Here is a 17,742-nt window from a genome sequence, read left to right as displayed (position 1 = left end):
CCTGGTCAACGCTTCTGAATGACCGAATATCGCTACCTACCCTCTGAGATCTCCTCGATCCGACGGAGAGACACGTCATCAAACCCGTCTCCTCGTGTTGAGGAGACTCCATGCATGATCGAAAGCTTCTACTTTAGGGTTTTCCGAATATGTTCACTGGGGGTCGTTCGTAGGTCTCGTTCAAAGGAGTTCGGAGGTAGAGTGAAATTTTCCACGGGGAGAGGCGCGACCGCAAAGCATAGCCTGGATATCACAATCACGATCAACGAATAATCGAACAGAAATGCAGCCGCGATCTGATTTATTTCAATTCCGGTGAACATCAATGTAGGAATTGTGATTCATGAGCTCTACCTCGGAGAACGGGGACAATAGTTCTCGAGAAACATAGTATAATACTTGAGACAAGCAAGCTTCCGTTCGAGACTCAACGATGGGAGTTTATATCCCTTCCCCCGGCGACGTTTGGTGATACATTTACAAGGCGCAGTCGTAGGATTCCAAGGGCTAGGGCTCATTCGTCATATTAATGCTTTACGAGGCATTCGGCGGGACATTTAAGGAGCGTAGAGTGAAAATTCGCACGCTGTTTACTTCTCGAATCGGGACGTGCGACTATGATCTATGGTTTAGTTTACTGTGGCGGATACCATGCGAAAAGTATATGAGCAGACCTGCAAGAGGGAGAGCTTGCGGATTAGGCTCGATGGCGAAGAGCTCACATTAATTGCACAAATCATTCCCCTTCACGAGGCGCTTACCCAAAGCGACCCAGGCCACGAGTCGAAGCCAGGTCCAGATTTCCAAGGTCATCATGAGTCCAGTGTTGATGACTATAGAGCATACGGGCAAGAAGGGAACCAACGGCATCTGAGATGATCGAAAATCGATCGTTTGGAAGTCTGAGTGAGTCTGTTCGGTATGAGGCAACCTTGCGAATAGATCGATGGCAGTAACTCACGTTATATTGATGACCGGCGGAACTTTTATTTTCCGGTAACTCATGCGCGAACAGTAGGAATGTACAAAGGACGATCGTGCATAGGCTCAATGCCATCGCGACCCATCCTATGGCGGCCCAGCTGGTCGCAGTCACCTGGATCATCAGACAGGCGACCACGGTGCTGAGCACCAAAACACACAGCAAGACTGGAATACAGTGGGTCTGATTAAGAGTTTCCGTCGATCCATCATGGCGAGGCACGAGACAAGAAGAAACCGATACAATGACTGGCTCTAGAATGGGGAGCATGGCAATTTTACCGATAACGAGAAACCTCTGACTATAATCCTGAGGCAGGAATTTGCTGACGAAAGCGAAATGCGACTTCAATATATGTCCGTTGCTCGCAGGTTTCCTCGCGACTTTGTACAAGCTCCCGCCTCGCGGTATGACTTGCGACAGCTTCGGTGAATCGGATACTTTGGGGAACGCGGTCGCAGACTCGAGCTGCAACTAGGAGATTAGAGTCGTATTGTTTCGGGAATCGGGGGATGTAAAGACAGATGGATCGAGCTCTCCATCACCTATGATCCAGGAAGGAATACTCACGTCGATAGTCTGTTCCGGAGGGGTGTATTTCGATACAAGGAGAGCACAAGCCACCAGGAGATAGGCCATCAGAGTTCCGATGGACAGCATCTCGATGATTGTTTCAATGTCGAGTAGCATTGCAATTATAGCGGCCAGGAGCCCGAAGAAGTACATCGAGACTATGGGAATTTGGGAGCGTGGTTGTACGATCGCGAAGGCTTCGTGCAATAACCCGTCGTCTGCCATCGCGTAACAGACCCGAGCCATCGCAAAAACGGTAGCCATGATTACCGTGGACATTCCAGCGATGGCTCCGACCGAAACAATATATTGCGCCCAGTAGGCTCCGTGATACGCGAACGCCTCGGGTAGTCCAGATGTCTTGCTGATGTCAGCGAAATATATCATGAGGGTCATCACCCCTGAGACGAGAACATAAACCGTTGTCACGATCAGCATTGAGGACAAAGTCGCTATAGGCAGGGATTTCTGAGGATTGAGAGCTTCTTCGCCGGCTGCCGCGATCGCATCGAATCCAACATAGGCGAAGAAACACGACGCCGAGGCTCGGAAAACGCCGCTCCATCCGTACGGGAGGAAGCCATTGACGAAGTTGACCTGCGCGGAGGCGTTGAAGTTCGGGTTCTCCGGTTTGTATTTCCAGTTACCGAAGTCAGCGTAATAGGCACCGACCGCCACCACGATACCGAGGATTATCATGTTCAAGCACACCAGCGTGTTGTTGAGCCCCGACGTAGCTCTCATTCCGAAGGTCATGAATACCACGAAGCCGATGAGGATGACGAACGCAAGTAGATCGGGCGTTTCCGACCAGAAGCCTCCGGGCAGTTTCCCGAACACAAGTTCAATGGAGTTAGCGATTGTGTAACCCGTCAGAGAATCTATGTACGCACTGCATGCGCGAGCGCACGCCGCCGTCGAGAGTACGTTCTCGAGGACGACATTCCAGCCCACGTAGAACGCCCAGAACTCTCCGAGGCTGAAGTAGATGTACGAGTACGCGGAGCCTGATCGGGGATAGCGCACTCCGAAATCCGCATATGCTAGAGCAGCTAGCAAGGATGCTACGCCGGCGATCAGGTACGAGACGATGATGGCTGGACCTGTCACGTCTTTCGCTGTCGTGGGTGACACGACGTAGATCCCAGACCCCAACATGTGCCCGATTCCGAGCAGGGTCACGTCGAAAGATGTCAGACATCGTTTCAAGTTTGTCGACAGGAGGTCTGTCGATTCCGCTTCCTTCTTTCGAGATAGCCGCTGTAGCCACATGTCGTCACGAGACTCCACGCCGTCTGGTCCTGGATAAACTGCGAACCGTGATTTGACGGCACTATTTCGGCGACCGGTGCACCGGAATCGAAATGAAGCTGCCTCGATCGTCGAATCTATCCGGTGCTCTTCGCGATCGGTGAGGCTCTTCTCCGCTTTCTCTCTCTTCCCAGTCAGCTGTTCGGGAAGGCTGCGAGCGCGTTCCGAATGGGTCGACGACGACGCGAGAAGTCAGCACAGCACTGTCGAAGAGCGGTTCCAGAGACGGTTTCGCTCCATTCCAGAAGAGAATCGCTCTTATTGTTAGTTGGCGAACGGAAAGTTTGCCGAGTTCAGCGTTCTCCCCAGTACAAGTTGCGCTGCCGACGAGCTCCGAGTACAGTCAAATCGCCGTTACGAGTTGCATTCCAAGCGAGCCAAGCAGAAGGTTTACGACGCAAGTTTCCTCTTTTTTACAGTCGAGCGCTTTCCACCATCGAAATCCGTGCTTACCAAAGGCTCGAATGACTCAACGAAACTGGACCCTGGTCGGTCGCCATGGATCTTCAGGCGAAGAGCTGTTACGCTCGCGAGGCGGAAGCTACCGAGTGGTCATCTTTGCCGTGAGGGTCAGAATCATGCGGGTTTTCGAAAGGTGGATAAACTCTCGTCGATCACGTGGGCTGAGGCTTATACAAAATTGATGTTTCGATTGGGATCGTTTTTCTCCGAGAGTCACCTTCAGCGGTCCATCTGCCCTCTCACGAATCACGAAACAAGCTCGCACCTCGAGGGAACTATGCCAATTCCATGGCAGCTTTTTGCCGACCTGTCGAACCGCCTCGAATCGAAAGAATCAAGAACCAGTGTTCGGATGCAAACTTGGGGCCTTGTTACCCCGAATACGGTGGATGAAAGGATTGCGAAGAATGCAGTGATGAGGCCAGGGAAGGAGCGACTCTCTCAAGGAACGATGCCCTTCGGAACAATGCCCCGTCGGCGCACATTAGAGCAACTTCGCAGCATTCCAAAACTCGCCCAAGGAATTGAGTTCAAGTGTCCTTTCACGAAATCATTGTCGGATCGGTTCTCTCTCGGAAATGCGGTCATACCGATGGCGAGTCCAAGGGTGCGCGTGAGGCAGAATTCACTATCACTTCAAGACTCCAAGACTGATGGGAACTGAATATTTATGATTCGTGGCATCAGGAACTCCTCTGAGCCGTCTGAGATCAGAGCTACAGCGCGAAATCGCCTCATCCACCGCCCTATATGATAACCTGAAGCTCATCTTCCCGCCGCACCAAGCACAAATCAATCCCTTCTTTCCATCTCTAACCAAGCCTACGCGGCAGCCGAAGAAACACTTCTTTTCCTTTCTAAAACTAGATGGATGGGTGCTGCGATCCTCTGAAGCTACGCACCGCGAAAGAGTGGTTTACCGGGATGGCTGCAATGAAAGCCGCTGATTGCCCCGTCAGCGACAGCTTGAGTTACGACTAGGCTTTCCGACAGGCCGTGAATTACGACTAGGCTTTCCGACAGGCCGTGAATTACGAGGACCGTGAACCCGTGACCTGCGAATTCCTGGCATCGCCACCCGCCGCCTAGAATACATACATACATACATACATACATACATACATACATACACACATACATACATACATACATACATACATACATACATACATACATACATACATACATACATACATACATACATACATACATACATACATACATACATACATACATACATACATACATACATACATACATACATACATACATACATACATACATACATACATACATACATACATACATACATACATACATACATACATACATACATACATACATACATACATACATACATACATACATACGGCGCGACAGGCCTCGAAGCCTTTCAGATGGATAGCCGCAGAGATCTCTCTTCTCTGACGTCACGAATGCAATGAGGATAATGAAGAAAGCGATGAGCACGGATCCGACGTCATGCGCTTAACTTTCAGGGCGATTCCCATCGAGAGTGTATCACCTACGTTCGAATATTCATTGGATTTCCATCGATGCATTATTCATAAACAGCTCGTGGCTCCAGATGGAGATTCTCATGGAGCCGCACCATAGCGCCACCAGCTTCCAGCTGGTCGTCATCGATCGTGATGTCCTCAGGTGGCTTTGCCTCCGAGTCAGGCCGGTGTCAGCTGAGCGATTGTTTTGCGAAAAAGCACGACTGTGCGATCCCATGAAGCAGTGAATTCCGCTACGATCGACGGAAAACCCCTGATCAGTTATTGCAAAGTCCTCACTGACTGCTGTCTACGCTCCTCAGCGGGCTCCGCTGGTTCCCCGATCTCTCGATTGTTGGCTGTCTCCGAGATGAGCCTCCTCGATCTCTGTGATGATGTCCTCCAGGACGTAGCTGACTTACTGGACCTCGGCTCGTTGATCGCCTTCGGTCTAGTCGATCCGAGACCGCAGCAGATCTCCATGAACTCACTGAGACACGTGAAAGTGTCAGATGTCACGGAAGAGATCCTCGAGTTCCTGGGCGCACATGGATCTTCAGTTCTACGATTAGATATATCAAACTGCGACTCTGACGAGGCGCATGTCACCGATGCTATCCGGAGATGCCGGTACGTCACGGAATTGAACGCAATCAATTGAACGCAATATGAATCCCTCCCGGGTTCTGGCCGATTTCGAACGATAGAAAGAAAGAAAAGAAGAAAAAAAATGGATTTCCCGAGCTAGGCGTCCTGGGGAGCCCTGATCGGTCCTCTTTGGACGCTAGAGATTAGATCGGCCATCTCGAGCTGAGTCTCCACTAGAGAAATCATTTTCGATTTTATTATCCATCAGAAATCGTATATGCTTGAACATATCACATCACGGGCTTAGAGATCCCCGTCCTCACAATCCGCGGAATCTGCTACGCTCTCGGAGTCCACGAAACCCCTCAAGTCCTCACAGTCTTCAACATCCTCTATATCCTGATCATCATCGGAGTCCTCGACGATTGCAGATTCGCTGGGCTCCAATAGGAATTCCAAAACGTTTGGATTCAGGCGGTGTTGAGGTTCTCGACGCGATGAACGAGCATTGTTAACGCAAGGATCGGATTTCGCCAACATGTAGTGGAGAACATCCTCATTCGTGGCCGTTCGGCTGCATTTGCGTGAGTGTGACTCTCGCACTCGACGATATACCTTGTTCAGGCCTTCTTGCGCTTCCTCGTTAAGTGCACCCAGAGGCACAGGGGCTGCCGCGATGATTGAGCTGCTGTGTACAAGAACTTTGTGCAGAGAATTGCTCATCGGGTACCACGGGAACAAGTCCACGTATATCCTAGCTGTATCACGGCAATATGAAGAGAATTTCTCTACATTCACCTTGCTGTTGCAGTTTATCGTGTCTAGGATTGAACCCAATCTCTGAATCAAATCCAGGGGCAGCCCCGTGATCTCGGCCGATATTTCAGCATGCCCGAAGAACCGCCTCGACGTGTTTCCATAATTTGACGTACCGAAGCCCTGTTTCACTTTGTCGATGATCAAGCCAAGACGCGCCTTGAAGGCTCTTCGTATATCCGCCTTGATAGCGTTGCACTGAGGTCTCGAAGCTGTCGGTATACCCCATAGCTCGAATTGCCGATTATAGGCTATTTTAAGGAGGGTTTCCATGACCTTAATCCTGGCGTCCAAAGAGGACCGATCAGGGCTCCCCAGGACGCCTAGCTCGGGAGATCAACTTCTTTTCTTTCTTTTTCTTCCTTTTTTCTTCCGTTTTTCTTTCTTTTTTCTTTCTTTTCCTTTCCTTTTCTCTTCGGGGAATGTTTCTCCTTTCATTCGGACAACCATATTCTGGGATGAATTCCCGTCAGAAAACATCGCCATTGGAATGCTCCGCGCACCGAACGCGCAGCCTCCGAGACCCAAATTGGAGTCCGGGCATCAAGACCTATGCTGAGGAATCGTTTTGGAAGCATTCGGTGGCGAACTTTTTTTTGGCCACTCTGGACCACTGTGTAACGCCGCGCCGCGGTTGCTCGAAGCTCGTGATGAAGCGAGCTCCTTGCCGTTTTCACTGTGGCACGCGATTGGTGGAGGACGTTGGCTTCGCCCCCGAGGCATTCCCCCTGGTAGTGTTGATCTTGATGGGTTCTTCGATCTGGGCGGTAAACAGCGTCGTCAAAATGTCGGAAGGGCATTTTGATGAATCGCATTACCTGAGGAGCTGTATGTCATGTATCTCTCATTCCTCGAGTGTCTCGACTCGTGCCTGGGTGCACAACAATCGCGGGTACTATAACCCTTGAAGCTCCTAGTTCACCTGGAGCCCGAGTTTTGAGTTGGAGCATCCCGCTGGTCGCCAATGGAAGTCTCATTATCGAGAAGTAATTAGCGAAAATAATGGAAATGGAAGATATGATCGCGAGGGCTCTCTCCCAGATGCGCTAATCGATCACCAACGGGACGATCCTGACTCCATATGTATGGACGGGCACGGAGTCTAGCGGCATTCTTGACTCGTCCCCTCTCCTAGAGATGCTCGAGTGCCTGCTTCTCGCGCGCGATAACGCTCGTCTCTGGAAGTTCCTTCTCTTCAGGACTCTCTGGATTTGATGATTGACTCCCACCGGCTGAAAGCGGTAGTGTGCTGCTGCAACTTGGAAACACTCGATCCCGCCGACCTTCGATTCTGGGGAATTCCCTCGATTCGCGCACCAAGCGTAGACAGTTTTACATTATTCTGCAGGGATATTCTGTATTTTCCCGGGCGGCGAGAGTCTCCCAGAAACTATCGGTACCCCACTTGGAGGAGACAGCTGCACAGGGTATGACACACAGCGTATTCTGATGACACGAGATAAATCGCATCTATCTGGAAAATCAATGCGGCGGGAGGAGCCCTCATCACGAATTTCGCGAGAGCGACATCTTCGAGCTAGGAGTCCATCTAATGCGCACAGGGAGACAAAGAAGAACATCGGTCGCCGAACGTCCCTTACCCGATTGAAGTGAGTCATGTCTTAGGTAGCTGGGCTCATGGACTGGCGGGCAGCCGGCCCAAAAGCAGAAGAAAAATGGGGCGAGGAGAACCTTGGAGCTGCCGCTGCTGGTGGAGCAGCACACCAGAGACAACAAGAAAGAAACAGAACAACGACAAGAACGGTGGCAGCAAATTTTCCCTTCTCACGTTTTCATCATCGACTGACCTAGCGCAGTGAGACCTGTTTAGTTCAATCGGTTGTCGGTCTAGAGTCGGGACAGAATCACCACGCTATCCGAAGACGACCGAAAATTCTTCCATCATCAACAACACCGATCCGGCGAATGGTTAGGAGACCTCGAAATTCGGAACGGATCATATTATTCATGGGCGAGATCCACCCTCTCCGGGATAAGCGCCACGGCTTTCGGAATGGGTTAACTGTATATGTTCAACTCTTCTCTTCAGTTCGGAAGGCTGGGGCCGTTCGTAACAGCGAGCGATGACTAAACGCTGGATGGGCAACGGCTGAATGGACGTTTCCGTTATTCGATATTGTTCGGGAATTCGATTCCATTCGAAGCGTCTCGGAGAGAACGATGAGCGGCGAGGATCAAAATAGGAAGCCCATCGCAGCGGGGCGAGTTCGGAAAGGTATGTGGCTTGAAAGCTCGTTACCCATTGATTTCATAGGATGAATGGTCGGAGGACTGTCGCTTCCGGCAGTATGTCTTGATTGTTTGCCAAGCTTCCGCGTTCCGGAGGTAGGTACAGTAGCACACCCTTGAATCTACGACTCGAGAGACGGAAATCGATTCGAGATCAGGATGAATGTGTGCTCGACTTATAGACATTTCTCGTTACCCTTCACAGTTTGTCAAGACTGGCAGGTCATTGAAGACGAGGGTCTTGCTCATCAGCTCCAAAACCATGAGAGTGAGTGCGGGTGCTTTATTCAATCGAATATCGATTTTCGATGTAGGTACATACCGGGAATGCGAGTCCACGTGTCATTCCCACCCCCCTCCCTCCCGAGTATCCCCCGAGATCAGCCTTGGAAGATCATTTCCACCTGAATCGTTTTCCAGTCAACGAGCACTATGATCGTAACCGCCAGAATAGCCGTTTGATCCGAGATGACTTCCACGCGGCTCGCAGAGAGCAGTTATCTGAACAGCAACTAGTCGAATACGCGAGAAGACAAGAGTGAGTTTTTCTAATGCTCGAGCTGAGGGCAGCCGCTCGAGTTCACTGAACATTCGTGAGATATCCATGCGTCCGTCTTGTCCGGGAATGGCAAGTGTTACATCGTCATCGGATCTCCCTCAGGGAGCTCGAAGCTGAAGAGTTGGCCTCTCAGTTGACCCGATTGCTCGATGAAGAAGAACACGAGGAGGAATCTCAGAGGAGGGACGAAGAGCTGGCGAGGCGAATCGCTCAAGAAGAAGATGAGCTCATCGCTCAGGAGCAACAGGATCGAGAGCTGGCTCGCATGCTGCACGCTCGCGAACGCCTCAAGGTCCGCCTTCAGCATCTATGTATATACCTCAATAATTCTGCACACCGAGACGAAGGGGAAGATTGTAAATCACTCATTTTCCAGGCGAAGAAATTGCGGGAAGCTCGGAAGATAGCCGAAGCCAAGAGGCGACAAGAAGAGGGAAGCCGTGAGCAATCAAATGAAATAGGAGAAGAATACTCAGACGAGGCACTCAATGAAGCTTTGTACGCCAACTTGGGACCGACACAGCCGCGAACTCATGAAGTGCTCGGCAATTCTTCCATATACTTGCTCCAAAACTCAGACATCGTCAATCCCCCGACCGGACATCAAGGTACTTCCACGATCGCATAAACTGAGAACAGAGAGCTATTGGAGTCGCGGATGCCGAGTTCTCTCTCTCACTCTCTCCTTCGACTTCAGGTTCACCAACTTCTACCTCGAGACTATCGAGAGATGCCGACGGAGCTAGAATCAAATCGACTGTACATCGAGCACCGGTTGCTCGGGAGAACAACCGTAAATCACAGACACGAAGTTTCCCTGAAGCCAAAATGGAGAGCGCAATACCTCCATACATGCCAATGCAGGTCTGTAGCATACTGTTGGAATTCATTCTTCTGAACGACATGAATTTCTTGCGTCCGGTGGTGAATTGGAGTTTTGACAATTATTTCTAGGGTTTACCGGCTCGACTCAGCCCCGGGGCAACCTTGCAGCAAGCCGGCGCTAACAGCTTGACGAGACACCCTCCACAGGAAAACCATAAAAAGAACTCGTCATGCAAAACTCAATGAGATCGCCGTTGAGCCTTATTATAACTTTTTTATGCTCAAATTCGTTGTTATTCGCTCCGCCATGCAGTACCAGTCCGGCGACTGTTAATATCTGCGAGTTCGCTGCGAGGAACACTTACACCTGTAGCGATTCGTTCGGGCTGTAAATTCAAGCAGTAGAAACTGGAATATGCAATAGAATAGGCGTCACGGTATCATCAAGGCATCCTCAACGGACTGCAATACCAGAGTAGCTGAGGTTTCCATTTCGACTCCCTCGGATACTCCCCTAGAGAAGGATCAAGAGAAAAAGATTCATCCTGCTCTCGATTAGTCTCGCGGACCCAATACGTGCAACGAATCAAGCCAGGACCAATTTCAAAGCTCACGTCGTCCTTAGGTGACCCCATAATAAAGAACTTGAAGCGATGCCAGTCACTGTTGCGAATTTTTATAGTATGTGGAATATACTTGATGCCTTCACTCAGAGATATTCTCCCGATTGAGCAATTGACTCTATACCGAAATCCGTTCCGGTATCACCACTGATGGTAGTATACTAGCACTCCGTTAGCAGGTTCTCCGTGCTAATAATGATCTCGCAGGATCCATGGAGCGCCCTGAAGGCCTGAAGCAAGAATCGTAGTAGAGAGAAAGAGAAAGTACTGCCGCTTGCTGGCACCATGAATCATGAAATTCAAGGATTATCGGTCAGGGGGATAAGGTGTCCGATGTACACGCTCTCAGACGATCTCTTGTCTCATCATCCCGGCATCTAGACATTACACCCTATGCATTGGCGTCACGACCTTATCTTCGTCATGGTCGATAATTCGCAAGAAACAGACCGACGGAGGGGGAGCTGATCAGACGAAGTGGGTGCATGTACCATGTACAAGTGGGTGCAAGATACCGGAGTCACACTGGTGCTATGCTTCGCATCTCGTGGACGAGAGAACGACGGCCTCCTTTTATCCGAAGTCACTCGGGCACAAATGAGGTGACCCGAACTTCTCGTAGGTTTCATCATGCCTGGAGGAAACTCGAGACTCATAACATAACCCTGAATGGGAATCCCTCCCACGCAGGATCAACGAGCCATTCACATGATTGGATAACGATGCCGATCTTCACACGAGGGAAACGAGCCGATATTATTGTAGCCTATCAAAACGATTTAGATCATGCGGAAGCCAATTTCAATATGCGATATGAGTCCAACGCGTGTCCGAAAGAGGACATCGCAAACTTCGCTCTCGAGGAGATGGTCGCTGAGGGTGGTTTCGGTACCGTGTACAAGGCTCGCAAAAACGGAAATATCTACGCCATAAAAAAGCAACCTAAAGGAAACCGCTGCGTCAGACTCATATGGGAGAAAAAGATCACGTATGCTTTCAAGAATATTTTCCTGGTGGAGCTCTTCGCTACGTGGAAAAACGATTTGAATACTTTCATGATCATGGACTATGCTCCCTACGGAGACCTGTATGATATCGGAACCATCCCTCATCCGGAATCAAGACTTAAAGTGCTTCTCGGTCAAGTCGTCTTGGGCCTCGAGTACATACACTGCTGTAATCTTATCCATCGAGATTTGAAACCAGATAATATCTTGGTCTTCGAAAAAGGACTCCTGAAACTATGCGACTTCGGTGTCGCAGTGAGAGCGTCTTCGCGTCCCACAGGCACCGCTGGTACCCTCAGATTCATGGCACCAGAAATGCACGGAGACAAGCCTTACACTTGTGCAGTGGATTGGTGGGCTCTCGGGATCATGATGTATGAGCTACTGACCGAAAAAGACGCAAACCCCTTCTACGATGACAGCGAAGGTTTGACACGAAAAGAGATAATCGACAGGGTCTGCCACAGAGATCCCGAGGAGCTTAGGAATCCTCCGACCTCCAACCCTGCAAGAGCAATGGTGGCGCAACTCTTGTTCAAGGATCCCAATCAGAGGCTGGGCTTCGGTTTGGGTGGTTGTCAGGGGATAAAAAAACATGTGTGGTTTTCAGACATCGATTTCGATGACCTAATCGTTGAACAGGACTTCCCCGAGATCGAACTGACTTCCCTAATCGAGGGAGAGGAAGTGGACCCATCCGATTTCAAGAATGAGGCTCCGCATTCTCCGGGAACAGACCCAGAGGGTGACCCTTTCGCGGACTTTTGAGAGACCGGGTCTGAATCATACCTAGATCAAGGAATAAAATTGAGAAGTGAAACTGGCTCTCGCCGGCTGATCGCTCGAGGTTCGCGGGAGTTCGAAGAGTGGAACGGAATCAGAAAATCAATGGTCCAAGCACTGTCATCAATGACGATCCTTGGCTCCTTGTTTGATCACAGGCGGCGGCTTCCCGCCGATAGGACTGAGTCCCAACAGGGAGAGGATTTCGTGGCAAAACCCCTCATTCCGCCGACAGAAGGAGAAGCGCTTCCTGCCAACGGTGGCCGTTGATGGTTCCCTACCCCATGGAGGTCGACAAGCCTCAGTGCTTCGCATCCCTGACGACGACCAATACGATCTGGTGGGTGTCGGAGCTTTCGACGCCGAAATACCGAGGGGAGCCCACTTCGACGCCGGAATATTCGACAGCGGGAGACAGCCTTCTTGATCATGAACGGCGATGATCGGACCGATAGTTTCGTGTTCCCACGTCGAATCCTCAGGCGTCAAATCTTCCAGGGTCGGAAAAGGTCTGCGTCAAAGGAGCATCCACGACAGATATCGCGTCAGATTCCTGGCGTCTGAAGTTCGGCGTCGAGCTCGTCACGCTCGTCACGGAATTCGCGACTGAGGGGAGCCGCATCTTCCAATTCAAAACATTCGAATGCCTTCTGCCCCTCAGAAGATCTCTGTCGAACTCCTGGGAGACGCCGAGCTCAAGAGGACTCGCGGGAGGGTAGTGCTATCGTCATCGAACTCCGTGATCCCCGTACTAATCGTTGAAAACGTCAGCTGTGAAGAATATGGAAGAGCATTCATCTGGAGAATCATAGAGGAATACACCCGGGCGAGAATGCGGGAAAGGATTTGCTCACCGAGGAAGTATCGCCGCACACAGGAGGTTACATACCGGTGAATAACCGTTGGCTTGTGAGGATTGTGGAGGGAGATTCATTCATCACACTTCCTCCGTGGACCGCGACAGAAAACAAACAGGCGAGGTACCCGCCAGCTTGAAGAGTGCGGTAAAAGATTTGCTCATTAGGTCGAATACTTGGAGAAGTCATAGCCTCACACATACAGGCGTGAAATCTCGAAGCTATGGGGAATGCGAAAAACTCTTCTCGCAGAAATCTCATTTCGATTTTGATAAAATATAAGAATCACATAGCCCGAATCACTGGGTTGAGCCGAGCTTCGAGCAGTTTCTTCACGAGAGCGAGGTTTTTTTCGCAGTTATGTCGTCTCTTCTTCTCATCATCAGAGTCGGAATGAGGTTTCTGCGCGAAGAATTTTCCGCGTTTCTCACAGCTTCGAAAAAAAGCGTCTTCGTCTGTATGTGTGAGCGTACAAACCTCCGAGCAGTCTCGCCTTGGCGATATATACATGGGATCGTATATACACGGGATATACGAAATTCGAGAGGAGATGACACGCCGGCTGAAGATGAGCCGAGATCCAGCAGACTTTGAAGCCTTCCTTCGGCGACGCAAAGCATAGTAATGACCGGGGTGCGATGAGCGGGGACGAGCTGTGACAGCTGAACGTCGGAGGCCTGAGTTGCGACAGGAGCGACAATGAGCTCGGGATACCATGTCGAGCCGTATGCCACTTTTTTGAATATCGAAATCTCTGAAGGACCATGGCGGCGACAGACACTTTTCTTGGGATTTCGAGATTCAACTGTCAGAATCAGACGGTAGTACCCCTGCCAGGTCCTGCTTCCATTCCAGGGTGCGAATACAACAGCTGTGAAAGTGGTGTCCGATGAAAACGAACGAGCGCTTCTGTACTCGGAGTGCGGAGTGCGCTAAGCACCCGATCAAATCTCCGGTGTGGTCGTCGGTATGAAGCCAGAGGAGCCGCCTGATTTCGATGGGGCGTCAGGCAAAAATCATTAACCTCATCGTCTCCATGTACCGCCACCGCTCCACGGAACTCTTGGGAATTTCTTCCCCGCGGAATTCGAGTGCTGCTTCTCCCATTGGGTAATACACATTCTACGAGGGCCTCGCTTGACCCACCTCCATCCGGTCGGTCCGTTCTTCATTGGACCGCATCCATTACTGGAGCGGCGTTTCCCGTGGGAGTCGCGCTAGTGAGGTAGTTGTCTCACTAATCGCATTACTTGCGCTGTGTACCCGCGGTGCCTGAGCTGAGTCTGTTCCGAAGGGCGATAGTGTGCACATCCGAGAGTATTACCTGTGGCATCGTTGACTCCAAAGGCCCGATGACAGAGGACGCCCCGACCGACACTCCACAGGTCCATCTGGGATTCCAGAGCAAAGATCTTGCCGACGCAGAGAAAGGTAAATTATTGAAGAGACTTTTAAGGTTCCGGAGTTCCTAAATTCGCACTTCCACCAACCCTTGGAACAGCTGTCTTCGGAACTGCGTATGAGGCAGGCTAGGCAGAAGGCTTCGCTGTAGAAATCTCAGAAACGTCGTTCGGGACCGTGTGCCCAAATATTCAGACTCCCTCTGGCTCCTTCGACGTCTGGAATCGAGAAGAATAATATCTCTGAGGGACAAAGAATTCAAAGAGGATCCGAAGAAGGCTCGGCAGGTAGCGATACTTGTCGCAGCGATGGAATTTAGGTTCGGAATCGATAATGATTGAATAATAGTGGGCCGCAGTCTCCCGAACACGCGATTTTAGGCGAGCTGCTAGAGAATGAGTCAGTGCTTACCAGCCGCTTACAGACGATATTGCGTAAGTGTAGAGCGAAGTTTGCATCTCACTCATGCTATAGAGCGGGCCTCTTCAAGTCTCCGATGATGGAACAAACAGAGTATCGAACATCATACATTTCAAGCCGCTGCTTTCTGTCATTCCAGAAAACGACATGAATTTTGTCCATATCTTCCGAGCAGCGATCTTTTCCGATTGATAAAAATCTGAGATTCGCAACACGCATTGCGGACAGCTCGAGAGGGATTGAATTTCCCAGCCCGAATACTCTTGGTTATAATGAGATCGGGAGAAAAGAATACTTATGCAACCCGTTTGAAGGGACATGCAGCACCGAAGATGAGAGCTGTGTCTCGAGGACACCCTGCGGATACCTTGCTTCAACTTCCAGGTTCTCTCTGCAATGGTGTTACTTTGATTGATGGGACTTTCTAAGTAAGACATTCCTAGAATCGGTCCGAGAAAGCCGTATGAGCATTCTCGGGAATATCTGCTGCGTCTCATGACGTTTGCGGAATGCGGAGAGAGTGGAAATATGCGAATAGCGTCCCCGCGATATTCAGCCTTTCGGAATCGCTGAGCTCGCAGCCTCTGGTATAGCCCAGAACGAGCTTCATCATGGGGATCCATAAATGAAACAGTTGCCTCGAAGTCTCCGGGTCCGAATATTTGTTCAACGAAACGTAGCAACCAGAAGAATGGGCGCAACTGGAGTACGTAGACTGAAGTACATATGGAATGTTCCGAAGGGTCGGGGTTCACCACTGCCATCGTAATCCCAGTCGACGTAATCCCGGAATTAGATTAGAAGACCTTTCCTGACTGCTCTGCTCTCTCTTATCTCCCAGAGATAGAGTAGGGTTTCCAGATCATAGACATCAGCTCTACTGCACTGGGTCTCTCTTCGATTTCATGATTGGAATACATCCTTCTAGGGTTTCTGTGGAGGCAATTGGTACGCTCTAAGTAGTGACATTAGGTGACATCGTCCGGCGAGAAAGTTATCATGCTATGCGCTTCGTTGACTGCTATATCTGCTCACAGTAAAAATGCTTCGTTTTGGAGGATTTCGACGATCAAGTTTGTGACCATTTTTCACGATTCGCACCCCATCTTGTCCACCTACCGGGGGCTAAAGCGTAGTTCTACTATAAAATACATGGAGCATGTCCTAATTTGATGGGCCGAGCACGTTTGGATCCGCTCCTTTCTCATCTGCCACGCGGGCTCGGGAGCGGAGGATGCTCAACTCCATCAAGCTCATTACAACTCAATCCAGATTTGCCCTCCAGGTAAAGCTAAACGTGTCCCGCGTCGGATCGTCTACTTCCAGAATGGTGACGAGCTTGAAGAATACTCCACTGAAGAGGAAGAGGACGAGCCCGACAAGGTAAGACAATGCGAAAGTTCAATTCACTGTTTTCAAAGATATCTCCCTTCCGGGAAGCTGGATGGGGGCATCTGATATGAATCGGGATATTCTCCCCGCAGATCGACTCGGTTGTGGCTGAGTACAACAAAATGGATTGGAAGACAATGGGCTGGGGATCATATATTGCAAACATCAGTCTGTTTGGGCTGCTCAAAACTATTAAGAAATTTGAGTACGCCGGTGAGTACCGAGGCTGTCCATCGAACTAAGTTCGAATTGCAAACCCGATTCCATGTTTAAGCGTAAGTAGGACTGGGCTTCGTCCTCGATGATCCGACATTTTTTTCAGGCGAAGTGATATCGGATCTCTTCGGCATAACATCTCCGAAATACCAATCGGAAATCGAGGAGGCGGAACGCATGGAAGCCGAGGAAGCCGAAGAGAAGAAACGCTCTCAGGAGAATGATGCATCGTGGACTAACGGGCTCTCTTCCGATCCGCAGCTCAGAACTCCGCAGAAAAGTTTCAAACCTCCCGAGGGTATGATCCTGTCTTCACCGATCGCTAGCTCCACCCCATTCCGTCATTAGTCTGTAGCTTCCTTCATCGATGCTAGATTGAGTCAGGAAACTTCCTCTCTGACACGCAGCGAAAACCTGTCGGGCTCCATGCCAGGAGGGGTATCCACCTCCAATCCTGCGTCTCTCTGTGTGGCCGGGGACTGAATCCCCCAACGTCTATCCCGCCTGTCTCCCGTGAGCGTCCAACTTTGTACCTTTGTTTAGGAGATCATCCGATTATCTCGTCATTAGGCTTTCGCTTAGGTCGTCTTCCTTTCGACAATCTGTGACTGATGGTCTCGCATCTTGATACCCGCTCAGCATTCGAGACGGCTCCGTGGTTCCGTCATCGTCATTGCTGTGGGATGTACATATAGTAATTCATTGTGTCTAGACTCCCCTCGCGAAATTGATTTTCGGAAATCCAAGATATTCCTCGCCGTCTGCGGTGCGTCGAAAGTTACGGTCACGGTAAATTAATTGTCGTATGCGTTCCGACCGTGTTTCCCTTCATCGTCGGAAGTCACGCCGATTCCCTGGCCTAAGGAATCCTCGAAAACGTTCTCGGTCTCCTCATCCCTATGAATGTAAAGTGTGCATATATCCAAAAAGTGGAGCATTTCCTCGCCGGCACCTCGACATACTGGGCCGAGTCGAGGTACAGTAACTCGCTAAATCATTGAAATCTCGCTTTCAGCAAAGGCTCTATTCGATGGAGAGAAAGTCTCGATCAGTGCTTCTTGAACGAGCAGAGCTTTCTCGTCCCCATCACGGACAATTTTCTGTCGCACCAAAGACAAACTACCGTGCTTATATTAAGAGGACGTTTTGAAATAATAAAGTCTGTACACAGAGACCCA

The 17,742-nt window shown here is 50.2% G+C and overlaps 4 protein-coding genes across 4 annotated transcripts; 3 read left to right on the top strand and 1 right to left on the bottom strand.

The window, feature by feature from the left end:
- Positions 1 to 362: 362 nt before the first annotated feature.
- Positions 363 to 3,218, bottom strand: LOC100903710 (cationic amino acid transporter 4). The gene is made up of 5 exons (XM_003744954.2): positions 1,553 to 3,218; positions 1,264 to 1,456; positions 962 to 1,149; positions 762 to 870; positions 363 to 674 (listed from the first exon to the last, which is right to left on the bottom strand). Exons 1-5 carry the CDS (start codon positions 2,825 to 2,827, stop codon positions 616 to 618), a joined length of 1,824 nt encoding a protein of 607 aa, XP_003745002.1. The 5' UTR covers positions 2,828 to 3,218; the 3' UTR covers positions 363 to 615.
- A 5,422-nt stretch (positions 3,219 to 8,640) lies between these two features.
- LOC100903424 (coiled-coil domain-containing protein 50) lies at positions 8,641 to 10,275 on the top strand. Its single transcript, XM_029111900.1, has 6 exons — positions 8,641 to 8,749; positions 8,902 to 9,019; positions 9,143 to 9,332; positions 9,417 to 9,648; positions 9,738 to 9,904; positions 9,995 to 10,275. Exons 1-6 carry the CDS (start codon positions 8,641 to 8,643, stop codon positions 10,109 to 10,111), a joined length of 933 nt encoding a protein of 310 aa, XP_028967733.1. The 3' UTR covers positions 10,112 to 10,275.
- Positions 10,276 to 11,210: 935 nt separating this feature from the next.
- Positions 11,211 to 12,263, top strand: LOC100903279 (cAMP-dependent protein kinase catalytic subunit gamma-like). Its single transcript, XM_003744951.1, has one exon. It carries the CDS (start codon positions 11,211 to 11,213, stop codon positions 12,261 to 12,263), a length of 1,053 nt encoding a protein of 350 aa, XP_003744999.1.
- Positions 12,264 to 14,153: 1,890 nt separating this feature from the next.
- On the top strand, positions 14,154 to 17,742 carry LOC100901311 (protein FAM177A1). Its single transcript, XM_029111912.1, has 6 exons — positions 14,154 to 14,360; positions 14,483 to 14,566; positions 16,242 to 16,339; positions 16,441 to 16,561; positions 16,671 to 16,862; positions 17,580 to 17,742. Exons 2-6 carry the CDS (start codon positions 14,488 to 14,490, stop codon positions 17,624 to 17,626), a joined length of 537 nt encoding a protein of 178 aa, XP_028967745.1. The 5' UTR covers positions 14,154 to 14,360; positions 14,483 to 14,487; the 3' UTR covers positions 17,627 to 17,742.

Source organism: Galendromus occidentalis, unplaced genomic scaffold (assembly GCF_000255335.2).
Source record: "Galendromus occidentalis unplaced genomic scaffold, Mocc_1.1 scf7180000077475, whole genome shotgun sequence".
NCBI classification, from domain to species: Eukaryota; Metazoa; Arthropoda; class Arachnida; order Mesostigmata; family Phytoseiidae; genus Galendromus; species Galendromus occidentalis.
Note: the sequence above shows the minus strand (reverse complement) of the source record. Positions and strands in the feature narration are given on the sequence as shown.

Bases quoted from the DNA above. Each gene is read 5' to 3' on its own strand.
- LOC100903710 (XM_003744954.2), bottom strand. From the start codon at position 2,827: ATGTGGCTACAGCGGCTATCTCGAAAGAAGGAAGCGGAATCGACAGAC. The intron at 871-961 runs GTGAGTTACTGC...CGATCATCTCAG, and splicing joins CCGCCGGTCATCAATATAAC to ATGCCGTTGGTTCCCTTCTT. The intron at 675-761 runs GTAAGCGCCTCG...TCCCTCTTGCAG, and splicing joins CGTGGCCTGGGTCGCTTTGG to GTCTGCTCATATACTTTTCG.
- LOC100903424 (XM_029111900.1), top strand. From the start codon at position 8,641: ATGAATGTGTGCTCGACTTATAGACATTTCTCGTTACCCTTCACAGTT. The intron at 8,750-8,901 runs GTGAGTGCGGGT...ATCGTTTTCCAG, and splicing joins TCAGCTCCAAAACCATGAGA to TCAACGAGCACTATGATCGT. The intron at 9,020-9,142 runs GTGAGTTTTTCT...GATCTCCCTCAG, and splicing joins GAATACGCGAGAAGACAAGA to GGAGCTCGAAGCTGAAGAGT.
- LOC100903279 (XM_003744951.1), top strand. From the start codon at position 11,211: ATGCCGATCTTCACACGAGGGAAACGAGCCGATATTATTGTAGCCTAT.
- LOC100901311 (XM_029111912.1), top strand. From the start codon at position 14,488: ATGACAGAGGACGCCCCGACCGACACTCCACAGGTCCATCTGGGATTC. The intron at 16,340-16,440 runs GTAAGACAATGC...TTCTCCCCGCAG, and splicing joins AAGAGGACGAGCCCGACAAG to ATCGACTCGGTTGTGGCTGA. The intron at 16,863-17,579 runs GTATGATCCTGT...TCTCGCTTTCAG, and splicing joins AAGTTTCAAACCTCCCGAGG to CAAAGGCTCTATTCGATGGA.